This window comes from Sceloporus occidentalis, unplaced genomic scaffold, assembly GCF_023333645.1.
Source record: "Sceloporus occidentalis isolate IW3139 unplaced genomic scaffold, rSceOcc1.0.p SCAF_14, whole genome shotgun sequence".
NCBI lineage: Eukaryota > Metazoa > Chordata > Lepidosauria > Squamata > Phrynosomatidae > Sceloporus > Sceloporus occidentalis.
Window position 1 is genome coordinate 13802465 of NW_028316994.1, and position 24648 is coordinate 13827112.

At 42.3% G+C, this 24648-nt stretch overlaps 2 protein-coding genes across 2 annotated transcripts in view; one reads left to right on the forward strand and one right to left on the reverse strand.

Moving 5' to 3' along the window:
* The window catches only part of LOC149304136 (T cell receptor alpha chain MC.7.G5-like), a 134543-nt gene extending 122854 nt beyond the window's left edge, over window positions 1–11689 (forward strand). Inside the window, exons 4-8 of the mRNA XM_089479683.1 lie at window positions 396–476; window positions 7304–7600; window positions 8687–8740; window positions 9211–9318; window positions 11336–11689. Of these exons, the coding sequence (XP_089335809.1) occupies window positions 396–476; window positions 7304–7600; window positions 8687–8740; window positions 9211–9318; window positions 11336–11340 (545 nt within the window). The 3' untranslated portion in view covers window positions 11341–11689. The remainder of the gene's footprint in view (window positions 1–395; window positions 477–7303; window positions 7601–8686; window positions 8741–9210; window positions 9319–11335) is intronic.
* Window positions 11690–19493: 7804 nt separating this feature from the next.
* On the reverse strand, window positions 19494–23281 carry LOC149304138 (dolichyl-diphosphooligosaccharide--protein glycosyltransferase subunit DAD1). The gene is made up of 3 exons (XM_089480323.1): window positions 22965–23281; window positions 20372–20518; window positions 19494–19662 (listed from the first exon to the last, which is right to left on the reverse strand). The coding sequence occupies exons 1-2, from the start codon at window positions 23212–23214 to the stop codon at window positions 20388–20390; spliced, it is 381 nt and encodes a 126-aa protein (XP_089336449.1). The 5' UTR covers window positions 23215–23281; the 3' UTR covers window positions 19494–19662; window positions 20372–20387.
* Between the last annotated feature and the right edge of the window lie 1367 nt (window positions 23282–24648).

A 24648-nucleotide genomic window follows, 5' to 3' on the forward strand; every position in this document is an offset into this window, starting at 1 on the left:
TGGTGACCAGAGTGACCTGTTGTCCTCCTTTTCCAGGACATGGCCTACATTTCAACCTTCTATCCAGAAGGAGTTTCAAAATGTTCTCCATTTTAAGCATGACTAAGAAGCACGAATTTAGATGCAGTGCCTTGTCTTTCTTTGTGGTTATGCCATCTGGTCAACCTGATGCACCAAAATGCTATGCCATGGCAGAGTCTCCTTAACCAGATGTTTTTCCTTCTATGGCATAGACAATAGACCATCCCAATTCTCTGCAATTCTTTCTGACATTTTAGTGAAACTCATTTTTAAAAACCTGCAGATTGGTACTGTGCTCAGTGTGAAAATAAGCGCTATGCTGGACTAGGCAGAATCATTGTGGTGAATGAGTTGTTGGCTGCCATTTTGTAAAGATGTGTCCCACAGTGTTACTACTGGTAGCAGCTGGGGCAAAGCCATTTTTGGAAGTGGGACCAAACTTTTAGTTCTCCCTGGTAAGTTGGCATTTTAAAATGTGACAATGTTCAAAGAAATCCTGGTGGATTTGTAGAATGTTTGCTTGCATCCTTTTTTGTAGGATGTTTGCCTCCATCCATTTCAGAAACTTCAGTAATTTTAATTTATAATTACATTTACTGTATATCTGGTGGGAGGATTTAAAAAAAACATCCTTCATGAGACTAAGCAAAGAATGATATCCCTTTCTCTGTTTCTTTCTTTTTATTCTCATTGATTATCTATCTATCTATCTATCTATCTATCTATCTATCTATCTATCTATCTATCTCTTATCTGTTGGTCTGTCAATTTTTATCTATCGCAGAAGACATCTTCCATTATGGAACAAGGGCTGTATCTGCACTGCAGAAATAATGTAATTTGGCACTGCTTTAATTGCCATGGCTCCATCCTATGGCATCCTGGATTTGTAGTTTGTTGTGGGACCAGAGCTCTTTGACAGAAAAAGCTAAATATCTCACAATACTACAAATCCCAGAATTCCATAGCATTGAGCCACTTATTAGGATTTTTTTGGTTGTGCACAGTTTTCCTTAATTAACACACACACACCCCAAAAAGGCATAGGCCTACACCAGCAGTGGGCCACATAAAAAGGAATATGGATCATAATCAGTTTTGAGAGATTATTGGCACACAGAGAAACGTGGCCCACGAAAAGCTCAGTCTAGATTAAATCAACCTCTTGCTTTGATTCATTCCGTTACTCCCAACTACTGTTGAAGTAAACTTGCTGTTTTTAAATTTCGACTTTGGTGTGTACACCTATTATTTTCAGAAAGGTGACATTTGGGTTTTTTGTTATACACTAAGCCATTGTGTGAACTATGGAGGAGGAGCAGCCAGTTTTTTCTTTGGAGATGGGACTCAAGTGATTGTTAAGCCAAGTAAGTTAAATACAGGAAACTGTATTATTTACCTTTCTTGGTGGGTAGATCTTTTTTATTGCAGAACTTGAAATCACTGATCTTTGATCCCTACTTTATTGAGACAGAATGAAGACCATTGAGTTGAAATGGGCAAAATATGGCCTTTCAGATGTTGTTGGCATTCTGACTTTCACTCAACTCTATCTAGCATAGCCAATATAAAAGGTTGCTGAGAACTGCAACCCAATAACATATGATCAGCCACATTTTGTCCAACTTTTTTTCCTAATCTCTTGAGTTGAAGTCATGTATTTGGAATTATTTCTCACTGCAAACTTCATAAAAGATGCTGAACATAAAGTGCTTTGTAAAAGTATTTTTACTACTACTTCTACTACTACTGGATTATCCTGCCTTTCCTTCTACGAGTTTAAGGCAGTAGATATGGATTCTCCTCCCCAATTAATCCAGTAAGTAATTCAAAGATATAGTCATGTTAGTCTGTAGTATCAGTATGTAGAGAGATCTTGTAGCACCTTTGAGAGTAATTGAAATAAAGAAGTTGGCAGCATGAGCTTTCATAGACTTAAGTCTACTTCCTCAGACCCTGTGAAATAGGTTGGAGCGAGAGACAGAAAAATTGGTCCAAGGCAAGGTCATCCAGTGTGTTCTTGGTTCAATGAGGAACTCTATGCTTCATCACCGAACGCACACTCCACTGCAGCACCCTGGATTAATATTAATCTCTACAAAACAAAAGACAAAACAATCCTATTCATCTCAAATACATTGATCCTCATCTCCAAAGTCAAATATAGTTTTATGGCTAAGGCAAGCAATTGTGCTCAGAACCATATGCCATCATTGAAATCAAAGGCTTTCATGGCTGGCATCCATAGTTTTTTGTGGGTTTTTCAGGCTATGATGCCATGTTCTGGAAGAGTTTATTCCTGAAGATGCCAGCCACAGCTGCTGGTGAAACATCAGGACTAAACTCTTCCAGAACATGGCAAAAAACCCACAAAAAATATGTCGTCAGTTCGGATCTGCCATGAATTGTCTAGGCACCTTAAAGAAATGACTAATTTCCCAGTGTTGGGACTCACTTACCTATATCCATTACAACGAGATAGAACTGCTAATCTACCTTTCAATGTAAAAAAAAACATGCTACATTTAATACATTTTTTCAGACATGACAAAGAGAGTAAGTAGCATCCAATGCTTGGGAACTTCCAGAAGGCCACCATTTTGTAAAGTTGTCTTTCACTGTGTTAGTATTGGTGGTGGATTGGATAAACTCATATTTGGAAGTGGAACAAAACTCATCGTTCTCCCTGGTAAGGAAATATATTTATATGTTGCCCACGAATGTTAAAGAAGTATTGATAGATCTGTCTTCATCTTTGTGGGAAGTTTGTTTTCATTAAATCCCAGTTACAGACAAGTTGGAATGTTGCATTTCAGTTTATGTTTTATTTATCCAGTTTTGTTGAAAACAGGGTTAATCTTGCTCTTCAGACATACACACTCCAGAGCAGCTTACAATAATCAATAGGCAGATAGATAAATAAATAATTATTGAATTCATATAGTGAAACAATTAAAGTCAGCACTCCTTATCCACAGATTCTGCGGATCAAAGAGGTGAACTTGTTAAACAAAAGAGACATCACCAAAATATAAGTGCTGCATCTAAAGGGGACCCATTGAAACAATGGGATTTGTGTATTTTTTGGCCTTATAGTTCAACAACTAATTGACTGTCTTGACTTTAGCTGTGAATAACTAGTAGAATCCAGGCCTTATGTCATCAGAAAGCTCTGATACAAAGAGGCATCTATTGACCCATTCATCCATTGGTCTTGTTTCCAAAGTATCAGCCATTTTTCCAGAGCCAGATTTATGCACAATCTAAATAAGCTATGTTTAGGGACTCAGGTCATGAGGACCTTCTAAACACATACAAATCTGATTGAACAACGTGCTTGTGAGGGGTAATGCCTCTCAAAGTTGGCATATTTTAGGGTCTTGGCAAATCATAAATCTATTATGAAACATTTTGCATCTACATTGCAAAATTCAGTTTGACATCACTTTAACTGCCATGGCTCCATGTGGTGGAATTCTGAGATTGGTAGTTTTGTGAGATATTTAGGTTTTTCTGTCAGAGAGCTCTGGTGCCACAACAAACTACAAATCCCAGGATACCATAGGATGGAATCATGACAAATAAAGCAATGTCAAAATGCATTAATTCTGCAATGTGATAGCAGCTGCCATGAATGTTCAAATATTTTTCCACATAGTGCAAACAGAGCATGTCACCTCTCGCTGAACCACCATTTTGTAAAGTAATTCCCCACAGTGTTTATATAAGTGCAGTCAAAGTCACATTTGGAAGTGGGACCAAACTTGTCATTATCCCAGGTGAGCTGGCATTTCTGTTTATACTGGTGTTTAAGACACTAATTTAAGGCATTTCTGAAAATTTCCCTAACTGTATTTTTGGTGGGAATTTATAATGTTGTTTTCTGATCATACAGACTTATAGATACCTCCTATGTATCACAATTGTCAGTCCGTACATTCTTTTTCCTTGGAAGGGAATTCAAGCTCCCTACAATGACCAAATTTTGAAATGCTTGGAATTTTGTTGCTTTGAGATGGTAATTCCATTTATGGACCATTCCATTTATTTACTATTAGCAATCTCCTGTCCTTCCAACACTCATCTTTCCCATCTTTCCATTGCCATGCCTCATCCTGGTTTTAAACCCCTCCCTAGCCCATCAATTTCTTCCATCCTACTTTTCTTCTTCCCAGTCCTCCTCCTCTCAATCTCCTGTCCTTTCAACACTTGCTTTCCCAGACTGCCAGCACCAAACCTCATGCAGACTTTAAATCCCTTACTAGTCTGTCGACTAACCCACTCTTTTAAATTTCCTAGTCTAACCTTATAATATATTTAATAAATATATTATTGTTCATATCTGAGGGAAACAGACATTGTGAGAAGGGACAGCTCTGCTACACCACAGTTCAACAGACGTCAAGGTTTTTTCAACATCACCAACAGCCATCTTTCTTCTGAGAACTGGGAGATGCTTATGAGCAACCTTTAATAGATCTAAAATGCTGCAGAGGAAAGGGGGAAATCCCCATATGCATGTGTTTTCTCAAGTGCATGGGTCTACACAGTTTGCAATCCCAGCCCTAAATTTTTGTATACTTTTAAAAATATACAAAACTGCCTTTCCCTGGGTGCATCTAGAGTGGAAAATAATGCAGTTTGACACCACTTTAAGTGCTATACCTCCATCCTATAGACTCCTGAGATTTCTAGTTTTAAAAAGTCTTTAGCCCTCTTTGCCAGAGTGCTGGTGCCTCACAAAACTACAGATCCCAGATTTCTGTAGGATGGAACCATGACAGTTCAAATGGTGTCAAAACTGCCTTATTTCTACAGTATAGATGTACCCACTGTCACACTTTTATAAAAGCTAATCCAAGGAGGCAAGTATTTGTAATGGTGCATACTGGTGTGTGGACACAGTGGGGGCTAGACACTTGAACTTTGGAACTGGAACAAAGCTCTGTGTGTTTCCAAGTAAGCTGTCTTCTTGTTCCTTTATTGTGTACTAGTATTCCCCCCCCCCCCAATTTCTTCTCTTTTTTGTGTGTCACCTTTGGAATAAATGTGGCATAGTGTGGAATAATTCATAGCATCATCCATGGACCAAGGAATCCATGCACAACCATCATACTTGCTATATGACCCATACCTTTCTCAAAGGGTTGCTGTGAACCATGGCGTACTAGGAAATGTTGAAGCATAGCCTCAATTCATGACAGTCCCAGGAGTGACACCCCAAAGTGAGACCAAAAACCTAGTCTATTGTGTTGATTCATAGCAACCAACCAGTTCTAACAGTTTTCTTCTCAGCTAGGAGGAAGTCTTTTGTTAAATCAATAATTCTTGCTTGTCCATTCAAGAGGATTTTACCCCAGAATACTTACTATAATAATAATGACTTCCTAAAAGTTTTTTGGGGGGACTGCAGCTCCCAGAATCCCTAGGCCAATGAGACATTGTCCAAAAAAGTACTATATAATTCCCACACATTGAGCCATGGCAGTTAAAGTGGTGTCAAACCGCATTAATTCGGCAGTGTAGATGCAGCCTAAGGGTGCATCAACACTGTAGAAATAATGCAGTTTGACATCACTTTATGTGCTGTTGCTCCTTCCTATGGAGTCCTGTGATTTATAGCTTTTCAAGGTCTTTAGCCTTCTCTACCCAAGAGGGCTGGTGCCTCACAAAACTACAAATCCCAGAATGCTGTAGGATGGTGCCATGGAAGATTAAGTGGTGTCAAACTGTTTTATTTCTACCATGTAGATGCATGGTCAGTCTCCCCAGGAGTGGTAATTCATCTTTTAAATAGGTTTGGGAAGAGGTGCATTGTTTAACATCAACAGTACGTTAAAGGCTGTAGTATTTAGCATCTCTTGACAGTGAAACTGGGATCTTCTGGCAACAAGGTTTGATTCTTCTCTTACTCAGAGTAGGCAAGGCCCTGCTATTAAGTCTTGGTGGAACAAAAATGGTGCAGTTTTCTTTTATTTCAGTCTCTTGAGAGATGAACATCTTTTCACAGAATCATAGTGAAGAGCAGAGCAGGAAATGTGGGGAGTGATGCTACTGCTGAAGCCTTGAATGTACAGTCATAGCAAAACAACAGTGTGCAATAGCACACAGGGAGGTGTGAATTTTGTGGCTGTTTCTGAGAAATTGGGTTTTCAGTTTCAAAAGAACAAAACTCTTGGTCGCAATGAGCAGGAGTTCAAGGGAGCAAACTGGAGCCATTTTGCAAAAGGACTCAGGTCTAAACATGCAATTCATTTAAGTTTTGTATGCAACTTATATACATAGCTGTTTGTCGTGGTGTTGTTTGTTATTGTTGTTGTGTGCCTTGAAGTAATTTTTTACTTATGGCGACCCTAGGGTAGGGATGCCATATCTCGCTTGTAGGCGGGGCAATCCTGCTTTGGGCGGTGCCATCCAGGTCCCGGTCTGGTTTGGCGCCAAGACCGGGACGGCACCACCCGCGGCCACCTCCACCCCCGCATGCGCCGCGGGGTCCTCCAAGGCCTCGCTGAGGCCTGGGAGCGCTCTCCACGGTCCTCCAATCGCGGGGTCCTCCAAGGCCTCCACGAGGCCGGGGAGGAGGAGGAGGCCGCTTGGCACCGCGGCGATCGCCGCGATGCCAAGCGGCCCCCGCGCCCCTTCCTGGCCTGAGAGGAGGCCGAGGCTTCCTCCCAAGCCGGGAGGAGGAGGAGGCCGCTTGGCACCGCGGCGATCACCGCGATGCCAAGCGGCCCCCGTGCCCCTTCTCGGCCTGAGAGGAGGCCAAGGCTTCCTCCCAAGCGAGGAGGAGGAGGAGGCCGCTTGGCACCACGGTCCCAGCACTCAAACCAGTACATCCCACTGTCTCTCTTATATACATAGCATGAAAGTAATTTTATACACAATATTGTTAATAGTTTTATGCATAAAATGAAGTTTGAGTACATTGAACCATCTGAAAGCAAAGGTCTGACTATCTCAGCCATCCACATAGCTGAGAATTTTGGATTCCTATGATAGAAATAGACAAGGTGGAATCATAGTATGATAACTGCATGATGTGAAAGGACCCTGAATCTGGCCTTGTCTCTTAACCTCTGATAAGTAAATGATAGAGATGCTGATAAGAGCATAATTGTTGCCAGTGACTAAAAATCCATATATGGCTCCCAGTGCAAGCTGGGCACCAATATTATTGGTATGTTATTGGCATAAATATCAGTTGTTACATGATGTTGTGGATAGGTTCCTGTTATCTTGCTACAGGATACTGTGGATAACTTCCCATCCTTTCCTTCTACAGATGTTGAGGATTCTCCTCCTTCCATCTATGAACTGAGGCCAGGTGCTTCTGCTGTCGGAGAAAAGAAAGACAAAGCTGCCTGCCTCTTCACTGACTATTTTCCCAATCCACTCAAAGTAAAGAGCAAGGAAGGGGAGAAGGAGGTGGAGGTCAATGGTTCGGTGGTTGTCGTCAAAGAAGAGGATGCTGAGAAGGGAACTGGCAGCCTTGGCATCGTTCTCTGGGGTGACAAGGATGACAATTTTCATTGTGCTGCTTCAGACAAAAATGGACAAAAATTTGAATCAGACACAGCAGGTAAAACGATGAAGAGAATATTTGCACTCAGCCCAAAAACTAGCTCCATCCCCTATAAAACACGCATGGCTCCTCACCCCTTCCTCTTAGGGTTATTCAGACAGTGAAAACAATCCTGGTAGAATGTGGATGGAATCTTTGTTGTTCACATGCATTTTGAATGCATCTGATTAAGTTTTAAAAGGGAACTTCCAAAAATCCCACTTAACCTGGGATAATTGATCTCGAGTTTCCCCCCAGAGTTTTCTTAAAAGATTCGCATTGTTGGATGTGTGAATAACCCATGTGAATAGACCCGGGATAAACCGGGATAAAACTTTGCATGCCTTGCATGTGTTTTGCGTACATCTGCATCATTGACTCCATCTTTATTGGGAGTTCTGACACATGTGAGCAACAGAACTTGCAGAGATGCAGTTCTGATAAGAAAAACCAGTGTGAACAACAAAATTGGAATGCGTGAGTGGGATTTTTCTCATAGTTGTGCTAAAAAAACAATGTCTGAGTAACCCCTTAGACTGAAGACTGAGGCTTCTTTGCCATTTGTCAGCTTAATCTGTTTCTGTTTCTGAGAGTTCACTCTCATTGCTTTTCTGGCTGCCTGGGCTCCCAACTCATGAATAACAGTATAGTTGAAACAGGCAGACTTAGCATCAGTACTCAACTTAAGCATTCCTGGAATCTCAGGCTATTTAAAATGGGAGACCGAGCTGCTTCTTTGTTACACCAATGTGCTGCAGTGACTTGAGCATTGGACTACAGCTGGACATCTGGGGGCAATTCCCCACTTGGCCATGAAAACTCAGTTGGTGACCTTGGTTGAAGCATATACTCTGAACCCCTGAAAAACCTGTGATAGATTTGCCATAATTTGAAAATGCCTTGAATTTATGCATGAACAATAACACAGATGTCACAATGAGAGCTAACAGAGATCCCATGGTTTGGGCATCTATTTCATTCTGCATTCAATGAAGCCATCATGGGATAAAAGAACAATAAAATACTGAAAACGTTTCTGTATCAGAATTTATCTTTGATGTCATCCATCATCATCACCATCTCTTCTCTTTCTTCTTTCTCCAGATGATCCTGGCACCTGTATAGCAGAGAGTGGGGACAATGGAGCTTTTGAAACAGGTATGTGCGGCTAGGATAAAAAGCAGTGCATTTGAGCGAATGACCTGTCACATGCTGTCACTGGAATGCAAATCTCCATGCTTATAGGCATCCATCAGCTGTCATATTGTTAGTTCTACTGAGTACATTTTAAGATGGTAGAGCATCTCTGGAGTGAGGATTTGGTTGTGTGCTGAAACTTGAATTGAAAACATTGGGAAGTTCATGTTCCTTCAGTCAACCAAGTCTAACATACTGCAATTATGGCCACCTTAAAAAGTAATGTGATGGATTTCTTGTTTTCATTATTATGTACAAAGTAATGGCAGTGGGCTACTTGATAAATGCTGTAATGTGACATGGAATGAATTACTGTTAAAAAGGAAAGTTTTGAACTTTGGAAATTAGGGCTTGTTAAAAATGACAGCAAAACCTTTCCAGTGACTTTGTCCAAGTAATCTGCAATAAAACAAATGCTCTTGCTTGCATAGGAATAAGACTAAACCTCCTTTCTCTGACGGTGCTGGGACTGAGAGTTGTTTTCCTCAAAAGTGTGGCCTTCAACCTCCTGCTCACTTTCCGCTTGTGGTCCAGGCGAGGTAAGCACTGAGCTGCTTGGGTAGGGGCAGATTTCTTAAATAATGTTGAGTATGACTGAGGTGATTTGGGCAGGAGGTCATTTCCCATTGATCACAGACAGGATTGAAATAGAGCTGGGATTTAGGAGTGATCCTCCATACCAAGTCTGAGGAGTTTATCAGACAAGGGAAATTGGAAGTATAATCCAATGGCAATCCAAACGCAATCATGGGGTTTCACGTTATTGTGTGATAGACTACCACACGCAATTCTGGGCAATGGCAAGCTATTTTTGGGCACTGGGAAGTCAGTTCAAACGCAATTAGAATTCACATAAATTCGCCGAACTAGCAAATTCACGTGAATGCATTCTAGCCCCACTTTCTTTTCATTTGAAGTTAAGAGAAATTCCTCCCGTATGATAAACTCCTTAGTGAAAAGTGAATTTGATAGAGGCAGGAGTGAAGTAATTCTTCATACTACAGGACTGGGAAGAGGATTTCAAATAAACATTAAGAAGGACATCCTGACTCTTCAACTGCTCCAGAAGGCGGTGTGGTCTCCTTCAGACAATATGTTTTTAACAGAGCTCTGATGGCCATCTTTCACAGATCCTTTAGCTGTGGATTCCCACATTGGCAAGGGTTTGGAGTAAACAACCCCTAGTTTTCTGATGCTATGAAGGAAGAGTTAAAATTACTCAGATTTGATTCATAGGAGTAACTATGCTGGCCATACCACCCACCCAGCAAAATCCCAAATCCATCCTGACATGATACCAATGATGTATTCAAGTCTTTTACTCCATGTTTCACGTCAGGACTTAAGTCTCTACCTTAGGTCTGAAGTCGAGTCTCAGGTCCTTACAAGATACTTTCAAGCCTGGGAGCCAACTTTTAACAGAAAAAAGGGAGGTGCGTTTCTTGGAGAGGAACAGCAGATGCATTAAGCAATGGGCCTGAGGCAGGGATTGTGGTCTACTTGGTGGCTGTACTCCAGCTACATATTAGAGAAGACTTCTAAAGCTTTTAAAACACTTTAGAAGGATCCTTCCACCTCAAGCCACTCGTCTAACACATTTTCTGTTTCTCTCTGAGAAACATGCATCACGCTCTGGGGGCAGGTCTTGCCAGTAAGTTGGTCGCTAAAAATATACAAGTTCTTAGTCAAGTCAATGCATCATTTATTGCCAAGTCGAGTCCAAGTCAAGTCACTGGAGCAACTTAACTTGAATCTGAGTCAATTAACTTGAATCTACATCACTGGGTGATACCTTTATGAGGCCAACAAAAGGCACAAAATACATCACACTAGCTTTAGAAGCATTACAAACTTCTTCATCAGTCAGAGATGGTAAAATGATGTGCAAGTGGGTAGGTGGGTGGGAAAGTGACCATGCTCTGGTCATGGTATCTGTGAGATGTTTTGGCCAACTGTACTATACGGTGCCATTTCACTTATAAAGTTTTCTTAATTCAACAACAAAACTATCCATCTGATCCTGCTGCCTCACCCAACCTGTACTGTCAGTCATTGTGCTTTTCTTTTTGGTTCACAATACCCCTTACAAACTTCTAAAGATTTTACAAGGGTGTTCAAATGTTCATACTGTTATAAATATCCATTCCAACAATCTATCCTCAATGCACAGCATGAATCGAATTCCCCCCTTCTGCCTCCATTGCACATCTATCAACTTTCCAGCTGCACTCCCCACAACTGCACTATTGTTCCCAACTATACCATCTTTGTCCCTGCTACATGCTTAAAACTAAAACAGCAACACCCTTGCTGCTGGCTTATCCTTAACAGGTTAACTCTCAAATGAATGTGGCCATCAGATGCTGGTTGGTGGGTATCGGGGGTGTTCCTCATCCATGCTGAAAGGGATCCCTGATTCTTCTGACGAATGCCAACCCTCAACAGAGTATTCGTATATCTTTGATTCTGGATGTTTCTGAAACTGTCAGTGCTTTCAGTGCAAAATGTTTCTAATTCTTCTACAGTGATGATAACCCCATCTCTCTTTTATCCCAGGTTGATGATGAAAGAAAAAAAATGGTGACTGTATCTAGGATGCTGAAAAGAAGAAACCCCTGGAAGATACCCATCCACCTGGGAACAAACATAAAGAACAGCACTTGTACTTGATTGGAAAGAACCATGCTACATCATTCCTACATTTCTATGCCAGCTACAGAGACTGTATCTTATTCTGGAAAGGGAAAACTTCACCTTCTGAATTTCTCCTTGTTGCATTCCAAGCAGGGATGGAAGTGGAATTGGCAAACTGGAATCCTCCTTTATTCTATTTTATCATGCTACCTTCTGATTATTACCTACCAAAGTTTCTTGTATTTTACTCAGTATTAAAAAAGATGTGTATATTCATATTCTTGAGTTGGTTGCTTTTGTCATTGTCTCCTGCCTTCAAGCTAAAAGACACAACACGAAAAGAGAGTGGGAGAAAGGAGGGGAAAGGCTGGAAAGGTGTGTAGACTAGCAGGGCTTACTCTGCAATGAAGATATATCACCATCTTTGGACTTTGAGACCACACCAATGCTTTTACGTGTTGCACCACTGAGTCCCTATTATATTGGGAAAGGAGAGATATAAATAAATAAAATAATAATAAAAATTGTGGAGTTGCATCTGGGCAACATTTACTGTCACATTTTGTGTCAGACTTGTGGCAATTTTTCTTCAGATATTTTTTCAAGATAAGGAATTCCCAGAGTTCAGAACTAAGCACTGAAATGGGTGGATGGAGGGGTCCCAAAGAACATGCAGAGGCTTGCCTGAAATGATTCCCCATCCTATCACAGGGTTCCTAGAGACCTGAGTAGTAGAAGAAAAAGGTTTCAGTTTCACTTTGCAGAAAACAGCTAAGAACCGGGACTGAGTACAATATTTAATGACTAAGAATGTCTTAAATCAGAACATCAAATGACTAAGAACATCAGTTTATGATGCCTCTCTTTTCCACCAGTGTCCACAAAGAAAAGACATATCCCTTTCAATACCTACTCATGTAAGTCTTGCTGAGTTCAGTGGGTTTTATTTTTAAATGAATACATATTGTTGTAGCCTAAAATAGGGTTGGAAATGATGTGGTCCTCCAGATGTTGTTGGTCTACAAGTTCCAACATTCCCCACCATTGGCCATGCTGTCTATGGCTGATGGAGCTTGCAGTGCAACATTCAGAGTTACACAATTCCCACTATGGCCTAAGGGTTGGATCTGCCTTTAGCCATACGTAGAGCAGAAACATGGAAATCGCTATGACCTCTTAGTTGGATCATGATTTGTATAAGGCTTATTGATTCCAGCGGATTTGCACCAAATATTAAGCAAATCTGCATCCATCTGGACGGTTATCCTGAGGGTGGAACTTGTGCTCATTAAATTAACCCACACAGAGAAAGATATGTGGGTTATTATTTTTTTGTAACAAGTTTGAGCAGGAAAGCAAAAAGCATAGCTCTCCATATGTTTGACCACAGTTTTTATGATCCTTCACCTTTGCTATGGTGGGTATGATGATGATTATTATTAACTTTTATTTATAAAGCGCTGTAAATTTACACAGCGCTGTACATACAATCTTTTAATTAGACAGTTCCCTGCCCTCAGGCTTACAATCTAAAAAGACACGACACAAAAGGAGAAGGGAGTGGTGGTGGGGAAGGGGATGAGGTCCAGCAGTTCTTCTCTACCTCCGAGGCCGGGATGGAAGTTGAAGGTCAGCCTCTAGAATTCCATATGTTCCCCCACTCCTATTCTTCAAAGAGCTCCAAAATGCAAACATGCCACTTGTGTTGGTCTGTAAAGAGGTGGTAAGGCCTCAGCCTACAGAATGTTTTTCTTCTTCTTTTGGCTAGATCTCTGAGATCTACCTATTCTTCTGAGCTGTCTCTAATAGTAGATCTCAGAGATCTAGACAAAAAAGAGAAGAAAAACCTCTGTAGACTGAGACCTTGCCACCTTTTTACAGAGGATGCTCTAGGTCTGAATTTCCTTTATTAAGCTGCAAGTTGGATTAGTCTCCCCAACTCTATAGTCTTGTGATTCCATACTAGATTTGTTTTCATGACCCTGTAATGTAGATTGTCAAGGAGCAGAAATCCATGAGCTCATTAGCTTCTGGCACCTAAAAGTATAGCTCAAGTCCAGTCATCCCTCCATATTTGCGGCTTTGATATTTGTGGATTTGATTATTCACGGATTTCATTAATATGTTCTCTCTAGGACTGTCTAGGTCCTGCAGTGCAACTCTGTGGTCACCTTTAACTAAAAGTTGCACTGAAAGACCATTTGCAGCTACTCCAGTACCATTCTATGGTCAGTGTATGTTGTACATTGACCACAGAGTTGCCCTGGAGGACCTAGAGATTCCTAGAGAGGTGTCCTCTCAGGTAAAAACAGTGTTTTTGTTATTTGCAGTTTTTCCATATTCATGGAGGTCTTGTTCCCCTAACCCTAGCGAATATGGAGGGACAACTGTATAAGTCAACCAGCAACTTCAAGGAACATACACACAAGTTGTCTTGTTCCGCTTGGTTCTGGGATTTCTAAGCAGATTATTTCCTCTGTGCCTACCATTTCACAGATGGGAAATGACCACACTCAAACAGTGTTAGGACTTCTTTATTTTTAGTAGAGGTTATTTGGGTAGGATCACCTTAGCAAGGAACAGATACCATTGGGAGAGACTTAATTTTTCTCTCAATCATTAATTAAATGCATAGGAATCACCTTCCATTACATCAAGGATCTTTCTTAAGGTATACCAAAGCCATTTTCTTGCGAGAAAACAAAAGGATAAGGTGGTATCCTATATCCACAGCATGGACAAATGCTGATTAGACTGATCCTTCTTCAGCACTGGTGACAGGACATGTTCCTCATCACACATGCTTCCTAGGGCACCTGCCACACTCTGTCTCATGATAAAGCTGCCTCTGCCTCCATTATTGTCCTTTCAGTTAAATACTGTACATGTTGACTCAGAAGTAAGCCCCACAGATCTCACTGGAACATATAGGGATAGAAAATAACTAAGCACACAAACACTATACAGTGGTCCTTCCACATTTGCTGGGGTTAGGGGTGAAGAACCCCCAGGAATGTGGAAAAACTGCAAGTCTATGGGTCAGCATCTGTCAGAAATTGATCACAGAATCATGCTGGAAGACTTACAAATGCCTAAAGAAGTTTTTCTCTAGGAACCTCTAGGTTCCCCAGCATAACTCTACAGTCAATTTCTAACAGAGTTGCGCTGGAAAACCTAGAGATTCCTAGATTAATCATACCTGCAAATAATCAAATCCACAAGTGTGGAGGGCCAACTGTGTGTGTGTGTGTGTGTGTGTGTGTGTAGAGAGAGAGATAGTTTGTGTGTGTATAGTTATTTATATATTAATTTTAATTATAGATATTATTTACATATATAGCAAATTCTAAAAGTCAATAGCCATAAGGGTAAGAGGCACTTTTATTCGTACACGAGAAATTTGACACCAATGTGTTTGACCCTGCCTGGCTGGTGGGAAGAATTAGGATCAAAAGGATGTTTATAAAATCACAGAATTAAGCGAGAACATAAGGGTAATCTAGTCCAATCTCCTGTCATGTAGAAATACATAACAAAAGCATTCCTGACAGATGACCATCCAATCTCTTCTTTAAAGACCTTCAAAAAAGGAGAGTCCACTAGCTTCCGCTGATTCCACTGTCCAACAGCTCTTACAATAAATAAGTTCTTCCTAATGTTTAGGCAGAATAACTCTTCTTGTAATCTGAATTAACATGTTTGTATCCGGAGCAGTAAAAATACATTTCACTCTATCTCCAACATCATATTGGCCACTAAAGGCAGTCATGTTGAGACACAACCCATGGGGAAGCTTCCTTCAGTAAAAAGATTCATGCCCAATGGATGGATCTTCACATCTATTGTGCCTTGAGTGCTACAAAACGGTATGGATTATGCATTCATCATTTAGGGGTCACAGATTGCTTGTGTAAATCTACTGGAATTTGACATTTAAATTCTACTTATAATACATGCATATACAAATTTAACTCTTTATTTCTGGACTTTTGGTTTGCTTTTATCAGTTTTGCGATTCTGGTCCTGAATTAGCTTTTTCCTACTCAATGGGATTTACAGCAAGTTGTGGAGAGAAAGAACACCTTTACACAATTTGCTCTTCACTGAATTGTCTTGGACTTAATTTTTTCAAGGAACTGTAGTTAGGATATTGGGGTGCAAACTGCAAATACTGTAACTGCAAATAACCTTTGCAAAGCTAATTGAGGTGTAGCAGCTTTGAAGTCCAACCATCCTAGATCAAAGTGAAAGAGTCACACCACCATCTTCAGAAAGATTATTTTTAACCTCCTTCAAACAGGTGTTTTCCACCCTCAGCCAGTTACAATATATTTATTTACATTTAATTCTCAAAAATATCTTCTCCACCTTTGTCCCCAAACTAGGTAAAAGCCGGAAGAAACAAGTGAGGCAGGAAGTGGAAAATAGGTCAACCTTAAATGGGTCAAAGCAGCCAACCACCTCTCTTCCATGATGTCACAGGCGCAGGCGATGATCTGGGTCAATGTTTGAAGCTCACCCCGCAGAAACCGCTTCCTTTGGCAAACAAGCTTGTTTTGCACAGAGATGGAGGGTTTGAAAGAGGGGACACGTGCCGCAGCTCATGTGGAAGGACAAGGAGGTGGGGAGAACGTTAGACCGCAAGGTAGAAGGTGCTGCCCTAGACTGAGAGGAGGACCACAGAAATGTCAGGTGCATCCGGGGTGTTAGAGGATAGGACATAGCTAAGTATATCATCACCAAAGGCCTGCAAGACCTAAGAATAACTCTGCGGCTGCCTAAGTTGTGGGCAAGCTGGGCATGTGAATAAGGGCAAACGGGCCTTCTATGACACCTTTAAATGAATCTAGGCTACTAGTCACCGCTGAATTCCCCCCCCCCCCAATTATCAGAAACATATTCTGTCCACTTTCATCAAAGGTCAAAATGTTATGTCAATATATGTGATTAGTGAGGTTACATATCAGTTGGAATTTGTACTGATTTTATACATTGATGGGTGTAATAAAAATTATTATTAATAATAAACAATCAAATAAGCTGGCAGATGAAAAAGAGGGCAGCAGCATCTTTCTACGGCTGCTCCTTCTGAGACCTTGCTCCTTTCTCTCAGTTAGAAGGCAAAAATGTGTGGGGCACATGACATGCCCTATCCCCGAGGGCTGGTGAAGGATGTAATTCAACTGCCAGTATTCAACTAAATGCCCAGTCAGCTTCTGTATCTAGAGTGGGGGAGCGGATGCTACCTTGTCCTTTGCTCAGGCAGAAAAAGGTCTTAGCCCAGACTATGGTGCAAACTATGGACAGCAGGGGGGTTACCTGGGTGAGTTCACACAACCATGGGGAAGATGTAAAAGGCTTTAAGGAACATGGGACCTTGTTCCTGTCCTTTCATTTCTGGCTGAGAAGGCACGAAACACCAACAATGGAACATCCTGGACATTTCTCTACAGATAAGACCATCTTTATACCATTCGAAAAATTCCTGTTGCACCAGAAAATTAATTTTAAACTAGGATTCTGTTTCTGTTATCCTCGGGTACAGAGTTATACCAAGGCATATTAGTGGCAAAGGACATTTTGGCTACCACTCCTTTCATGTAGAGAACCTAACTTGTTGTTGTTGCATGCCTTCACATGGTTTCTGATGTATGGCAACCCTAGGACGAACCTATCACGTGATTTTCCTGGCAAGATTTGTTCAGAGGAGGTTTGCCATTGTCTTCTCCTGAGGCTGAGAGCATGTGACTTGCCCAAGGTCACCCAGTGGGTTTCATGCCCAAGTGGGGAATTGAACACTGGCCTCTACAGTTACAGTCCAACACTCAAACCATTGCATCATACTGACTTATTAAAACTTATTTCAATGCTGAGAGTGGGAAAACAAAAAACTAAAGCCAAGTTAGGGCATTTGGGGGTGGGATGACAGGGCTGCCACTTTTGGTATCTGTTGCTTGAGTCACTTGTCTAACTCTAATAGTAGGGCTGGCCCTGACAGGGATAAGAACATGAAAATATGTCCTACCCTATTGCCAAATAAGACTCTGTTCTGTTGTACAGGCTAAATAGAACTGACAGCTATATCATACAGCAGTCTACCCTTTCATTTGGCATCAATTATTTTGCATCATAAAGATCTGATAGTCCTGGACATAGCAAATTCCAGAGGACCACGAAGCTGTATCAACTGATAATGAAAAATCTTTAGGAGTGCCCTATGACTATAGATTTTACTAATAGTAGTTCACACATTTTCAAGCATATGTTGACCAATGTAAGGACTTAAAAATATTAAAGTGAAAGCCAAAATTAATCTGTCTTGAGGAACAGGGCTGGAAAGAAAAGGCGAGGAATCAGCAGTGATCCATATACTGTCAGATTTAAATCATACCTCCCCACTGGCCACAGCATCTAGGATGACAAGCGTCCAACATAGGAAGAGGTACAATTTCTACCCACCCCTTTGTACAGCTTGAACATATTTCTTTTTACATGTCCTTGATTATCTAGAGGAAGACCATCAGGTACTAGCTTCCTAAATGTGAAAAGTAATCTGTAAAAACCAGTTAATTGCATAGTTGGGTCACACTATATTTTGAGTGCAATCGCAGCATTCTCAAATATTGATTTTGTGGAATCAACTACTTACATGCACTCATGTGGTCTTTTTCCCCTCTCATTATGGAAACCTAGCATGTTGGGGGAAAACTAAGCCAGCAACTACTATGCATGTTATTCTCCAATGCCACTCTGTGTTTTCCTATTGGAGGTAGCATATAACTTTGAAGACTGTGCCACTTGGCATCCTACTTGTTTAAACTGGCTCAGGAGTCAGAGTGTGATGTGAGATTTGAATGCAGTCGTATAAAAGATCTTATACAACGGCATAGAAATGTACTTGCTATTACTATTGCTATTAACAAGAAATCCTGTAAAGGTGCGGTCTTCTTGATTGTTGGATTCAGATTTTCACAGCAAGGGGAAGGCTATGGTTGTGAGTGGAGCTGTGAACTAACAAAACATCTGATTTGTTTCTTGGCATTCTTGACACAGTTTAAAGACTTCTGGCAATTCTACTTCTTGAAATTAGTAGTCAATGAAACAGTGGCCTGCTTATGCAATTCTCAGAAGATGACACCAGATGGCATCAAAGTAAAAGGAAAGAAAGGACAGCACTACCAGGCAACATAGGAAGGAAATGGAGCAAAGATTGTTGAGGAATAAGGGCTGCCTACTAGCATCAACTGGAACTCTACGATAGTCTGATACAGACGAATAGTTGCTTGTTTGGCTGCATGGGAGTGAAACTTAACTCCAGGCTGTTATGCAGAGCCCTATTATCACTTTCTTTGCCACCATCAAGGAGAATCCTTGTTGTAGAATTTGTTAATAGGATTATCACAATTTTGCCTCAGACCAGCAGAACTACTGGACCAAACTGTGAATGCCACAGAGAAAGGGAATGTCAAGAATGCTTAAATTTTAATTTAAATAAATAGCTCTATAAAAAGAGAAACAGAGTGTTGGTTGAGATCAACGTTTAGGCTGTCTAGTCATTTGAGGCATATGGAAGTTTTAAGAAAAGTCCCACAAGTTTGGTTGAAATACATACCTATGGTTATGTTGGACTCCACCCTCCTTCAAATCTGTTCTCCATTCTAGCCAGACAGAACAACATTCAAGGATTTACCAAGAAAGCATTCATGGCTTTGAAGGATACATGAAAAAGGGTGGGGACTCTCTTTTAGCTGATGGGTGAAATTGAGTTTAAGAGTGGCAAGTGAGGGTACTCTAGCAGTGGCTGGAGACAAAGACATGAGGGTAGAATGAAAAATACCAGCTCTTAATGCCAGTAACTAGAATTCAGGATAGATATTTTAACCTTTTAAAATGGAGGCAGAAATATCGCATAAAAGCTGGGAAATCATCAAAGACTGGTGTCATGGGGCAGGGGACATGACTATCTGGTGATTTCCAAAGGGCTAGGTTTGGCCCCTGACCTGGATTTCCAACACAACATGTAAGTGCATCCCAAACTCCACCAATTCAGCTTCACTACACATCACTGAGGAGCATAATACAAGGTATATAACAAAACAGGTTTATTGAGAATCGAGGCAATTACTATGTATCTCGGGGACCTTTTTAAATTTCATTCCTTTGTCCATCAGAGGGTTAATCCATGACATATGATGTGGCTCCCAGTCACTAGCTGAACAGTCTTAAAATGAACAAGATAAGCACACAATCTGAAAGGGGAAAAACAGAGAGAAAACAAGGATTACTTTTAAAGTAGAATGTCCTCTTACTATATCAACATATGGTAGCACATTTAAATTTCCATGTAAATCTGAGAAAACACCTCCCCCCCCCAAAAAAAAAACAAAAACAAAAAACTAACTGAAACTTTAAGTAGATAACAGCAAGGCTCTACCTCAACCACACATGAATCCTTGTTAGTTGGAAACCCCAACCTGTGCTAAGACCACACACATATACTGTTCGGTCCTTAAACTTTCCAAGATATACCAGAAGACTAGGAATGTACACTGTACACACAAGCATTGACTGACAACAAGAAACTGTGTATAAAACTCTGCCAGAGAATGGCAATCATATGGCAATTTCAGTCTCTTCCCTTTCTTACTCCTCAGCATGATGAAACTATTTGCTGGTTTTCCCTGTATGATGAAGTTCAACAGGGCTAATAATAACAGGACTTTGGAGAAGAGGTCACACACATATAACGTAACAATTAAAGGATGCTTAGCATATCTACTTACCTTTCAACAAGCAAGTCGCCTATGAACTGAGACTAGCATTTGGACTTAAGGCCCCAAATCCTAAAAAAGCTAATACAGAAAAAAGAACCACCACCAAACACCACAGTAGCTACTATTCTAACAAGTCTTCTCATTCCTCAAAATGTGTTTCCTCATTTTAACAAAGCACACATACCTCAAGCCTTCTTTTATCAGCCCACAAAATTGATAACAACCAAATGTAGGATGGTGCTAGCAAATAAAAAATCTGCGAAGGCTCGTTCTGGTGAGATTCCCTGAAATTCTGCTTTGTTCTGTGGGTTGATCTGGATCCTCAAGCAAACTAAAAAGAGAAGGGGAGAAGCAAACATTGTAACAGATTGCTGGAGAAAACATGCAATGAACATAACAAGAAGTATAATTAAACACAATTATTTTAGCTCAGCTTTGCATACTAGTGCTGTAGGGAAGATAGATTAGTGTATCTTTAAACAAGCTGGATGATGGGGGAAAAAGCATGCTTATCAAATCTGTAGATGACTCTAAAGTTGGAGAAGTTGCTAATACTTCAGAGGAAAAGCTCAAGATTTGAATTACCATAACAAATTGGAGAACTGGGCCACAGTTAATGGAAAGAATTTCAACAGAGGTTACTCCAAGGTTCTATATTTAGGCAGGAAAAATGAAAAACACAAATTTAATATGGGTGACACCTAGTTTAACAAGAATACACACAAACAAAGATCTAGGGATCTTAGTAGACTGGCCACATGCTAAAGATGAGTCAAGAGCACTGCCCAACACAGTGAAAGAAGGAGACAGGCCATGTAGTCTGTTCCACTGAAAGAAAAGCTTCATCAGGCTCTTCAATACAAGGAGCAGATTGGAGTTTGAAGACAGGGAAAACCTATAGCCATTAGGGTGTCAGAAACATTATTTATAATTCTGAAGATGACTAGATCTATATGTTCAAATCCCTGGTCAGCAGTGATTTTGGGCAAGTCACAAACTCTCAGCCCCAGAGGAAGGCGATGGCAAGCCCCTCTGAACAAAATTTTCCAAGAAAATCCCATGAAAGTAGTTTGATGAGAAATCTTGTCAAGAAAACCCCAAGCCTTAGGGTCACCACAAGTTGGAAATGACACAGCAACAACAACAACAACAGCAACATGTCTTATTTGTTCTATTACAATGATGTGTGTTTTTAACTGATGTTGTGTATTTGTTGATCAGATGTCATTCCCTGCCTCAATCCATGGGCAGAGGTGGCTAAGAAATAATAATTATTATTCTATTCCAACTGCCATTGCCTTGGCCTCAGAGGGAAAGGAAAGACAGGCAGAGCTCCATCATGCCTGGCCTGGAAACAGAAGGTGGGCTCTCCCTCCATTCCAACTGCTGCTGTTCCAGTCTTGGAGGGAGAAAAGAACGGCAGTATCTGCTGGACATGATCCCTTCCCAAATGCTCCAGGGGGGCACTGAGGGAAATAAGGGCAGCAGGGAACTGTGAGGATGAGGGTTACACGAAACTTCTTTTGTACACCATTCTGGGACAGGACAGAGGGAGGCTGAATGGAGAGATGCTTGGGGAACATGCTGTCCATCCGTCTATCTGTCCAGGCTGCGAGGTGAGAGACCCAGCATGTCTTGCCCTTGAGCAGAGCAAATGGACTCTGCCCATCCTCTTTCCTCACTCCCTCCCCTCTCAGGGGGCCAAACCTCTTGCCATACTCACCTTTTAGCAGAAAATGCTGCAAGGAGCTCCAGGAGGAAAGCTTCTTTAGGTAAGAAAGACAAAGACTGGTTCTGAGGCAAAAGGGAAGGGATGGGGCAGGCATGCGCAAACGCTCCTCCGTTCCTCCTTGCCTTGGCTAGCATGGCTGGAGAGGTCGCTAGGATTGTCACCCAAGAAGAAAGGGGGCAATAGCCTGAAGAAGAAGGCCCTCCCTCCAGTCCATCAGCCTTGGTCCAGGCCTCAGAGGGAGAGAAGAACCACTGGACCCACTCCCCTTCCCCTTCCCCACCGCCATCCCCTTTTCCTTTTGTAGCATGTCTTCTTTAGATTTAAACCTGAGGGCAGGGAAATGTCTAATTAACTCTTTGTAAGCCGCTCTGAGAGCCTCTGGGGCTGAAAAGTGGGGCATAAATACAATAAATAAATACATAAAGCGAAAGAATGAATGAATGAGAATTTCTCTCAATTAGACTGGGCAACAGTCAGCAGAGATACTGCCAAAGCCCTAGACTGAGGACAAACTTATATATCCTAGAGGTTATCCATCTGTCCATCTGTGGGGATGCTTTGATGGAGAGTTCCTGCATGGCAGAATGGGGCTGGATGGCCTTTGGGGCCTCCTCCAACTCTATGATTCTGTGATCCTCCTCCATCAAAGGGCAGAGTGAGCCTTTCCTCTCGCTGGAGAAGTACAAAGTCTGGAAAATGGCAGTGCTTCAGCCTTCCCTGATTTTCCCTTCAAATGAATGAATGAATGAGGTCTATCAGCTGAACTTGAAGAAAACACCTGGTCTCTAATGAGCTGCCCCAACAAAACTGTTAAAGCTGGTCACTAAGCAACACTCCCCACCCACCCACCCCGCACAAAATCGGCCGTTACCATGGGGACACAGAGGCGTCAACCCCGCCCCTTTCGACAGGGAAGCACTCCCCTCTCCTTTTAAAGGCAGCGTTCGACGTTGCCATGGCGACGCCGCGGGCCTCTCCGCGCGTGCGCACAGCCCCCCTGCCCTTCCCCACCTCCCCTCCCCTCCCTTCCTGCCCTGACTCTCACCGCCCAGGATGAAGCTGCCCACGGCGGAGATGAAGCCCGAGAGGAAGGAGTTGAAGGGGAACGTGCCGACGCCGAGGCAGTAGCCGAACTGCAGCGCGCCCGTCAGCATGACGTAGAGCAGGTAGGCGTCCAGCACCTTCAGGCGGCTCGGCGTCCCGCTGCTGTACTCGGCCAGGAACCGCCGCACCACGGAGCCCACCGAGCTCGCGCCTCCTCCGGCGCCGGACGAGCCAGAAGCCGCGCCTGACATAGCGACGGACGTATGGTCTCCACGCTTCCGCTTCGACGCCTGACGGACTGAGTGGCCGGAAGCAGAAGAAAAGCGTTTCCGGGTCATTCTGGGGGGGGGGGTGGAGCGCGCGTGCGCAGAACCGCCTTCCGCTCTCAAAACGCATGCGCGGAAACCGCACTTGCTCCCCCAGCGGCCATTTCTAGCCCTGGTTGGCCTCAAGCGCATGCGCTTAAATGGGGGAAGCGCGCCCACGTAGATGAATTGAAACTATGCGGTGTCTGTTACGCATGCGTAGTACAGTCATCCCTACAGCTACGTAGAGCGGGGTTTTCCACGCATGCGCAGTAATTGCTCACTGTTCTCAATCTTTTCGCTCTCTTGATTTCTTGTTGAGGGAGAGGGGAGAGAAGTCAGCGCGCATGCGCGTTCTTCCCACCACGAAAGCAAACGTGGCCAGAGGATAAACAGGATAAACAAACGCGCATGCGTAGTGAGAACTTTCTCCTTCCAGCTGTCAGGTAACAGAAGCAATGCATGAAAGGCTAGGAGGAGCCCTCTGCACATGCTCAGAAGCACTCCCTTACTAACCAGCTTGAAAAATAAAAGAGTTGGAAAGGCGGGAAGCACAGAGTGACCAGATGTCTTAACCGCAAAGGAGGGCATCAGAGACTGCATCCAGACTGGAGAGATAACCCGGTTTGGCACCGCTTTAACGCTTTCTGGCTCAAGGCTATGGAATTCTGGGAGTCGGAGTTTGTTGTGGGCCCGGAGCGGTATTTGCGGTTTTTCCATATTCACAGGCGGGGTCTTGTGCCCCTAACCCTTGCGAATATGGAGGGACAAGTGTAATGCACGGCTGTGGCGTTTGGAAGCCGCCTGGAATGCCTCATACTAAAGGCTTTGAATGAATAAATGCATGCGAAACGCACATGCGCACACAACCCACAAGCAAGGTTTTGGCTTGGAAGAGAAAGATTCTACCTTTGTGGTTAGAACCCAGAGACATAGGCCTCTTAGTCTGGGAGAGCAGCATGCAAAGGGACCTTGCAGCCCCTTTGAGACGGATGAGATTACCGCACTACGCTCTTAAATAATAATAATAATAATTTTTATTTATAGACCGCTATTCTGCAATGATCATAGCGGTATACAGTAAAATTGCAATACAATACAAAAAATTGCAAGGCCTCTCTCCCCCTCAAGAAGGCTAAGTATCTTACAAAACTACAAATCCAGGTTTTTAAAAACCTGGCTAATGAAACTATGGTGGATTACAGACTGCCATTAAAGTACGTGCAGAGTGCGTACTAGGGCTAGGAAGGGGTGGTGCTTCTGCACACACACTCAACCCTAGTGCGTGCTCCGCACACACACACACACACGTTTCTATTCCGCTTTAACTGCTCTAGCTGCCTCCTGGAGTCTGTAGTTCAGTGAGGCCCAAGACCTCTC

Coding starts and splice junctions, on each gene's coding strand:
- LOC149304138 (XM_089480323.1), bottom strand. CDS start 23,214: ATGTCAGGCGCGGCTTCTGGCTCGTCCGGCGCCGGAGGAGGCGCGAGC. Junction 20,519..22,964: donor GGGCAGCTTCATCCTGGGCG/GTGAGAGTCAGG, acceptor TTCTCTTTTTAG/TTTGCTTGAGGATCCAGATC.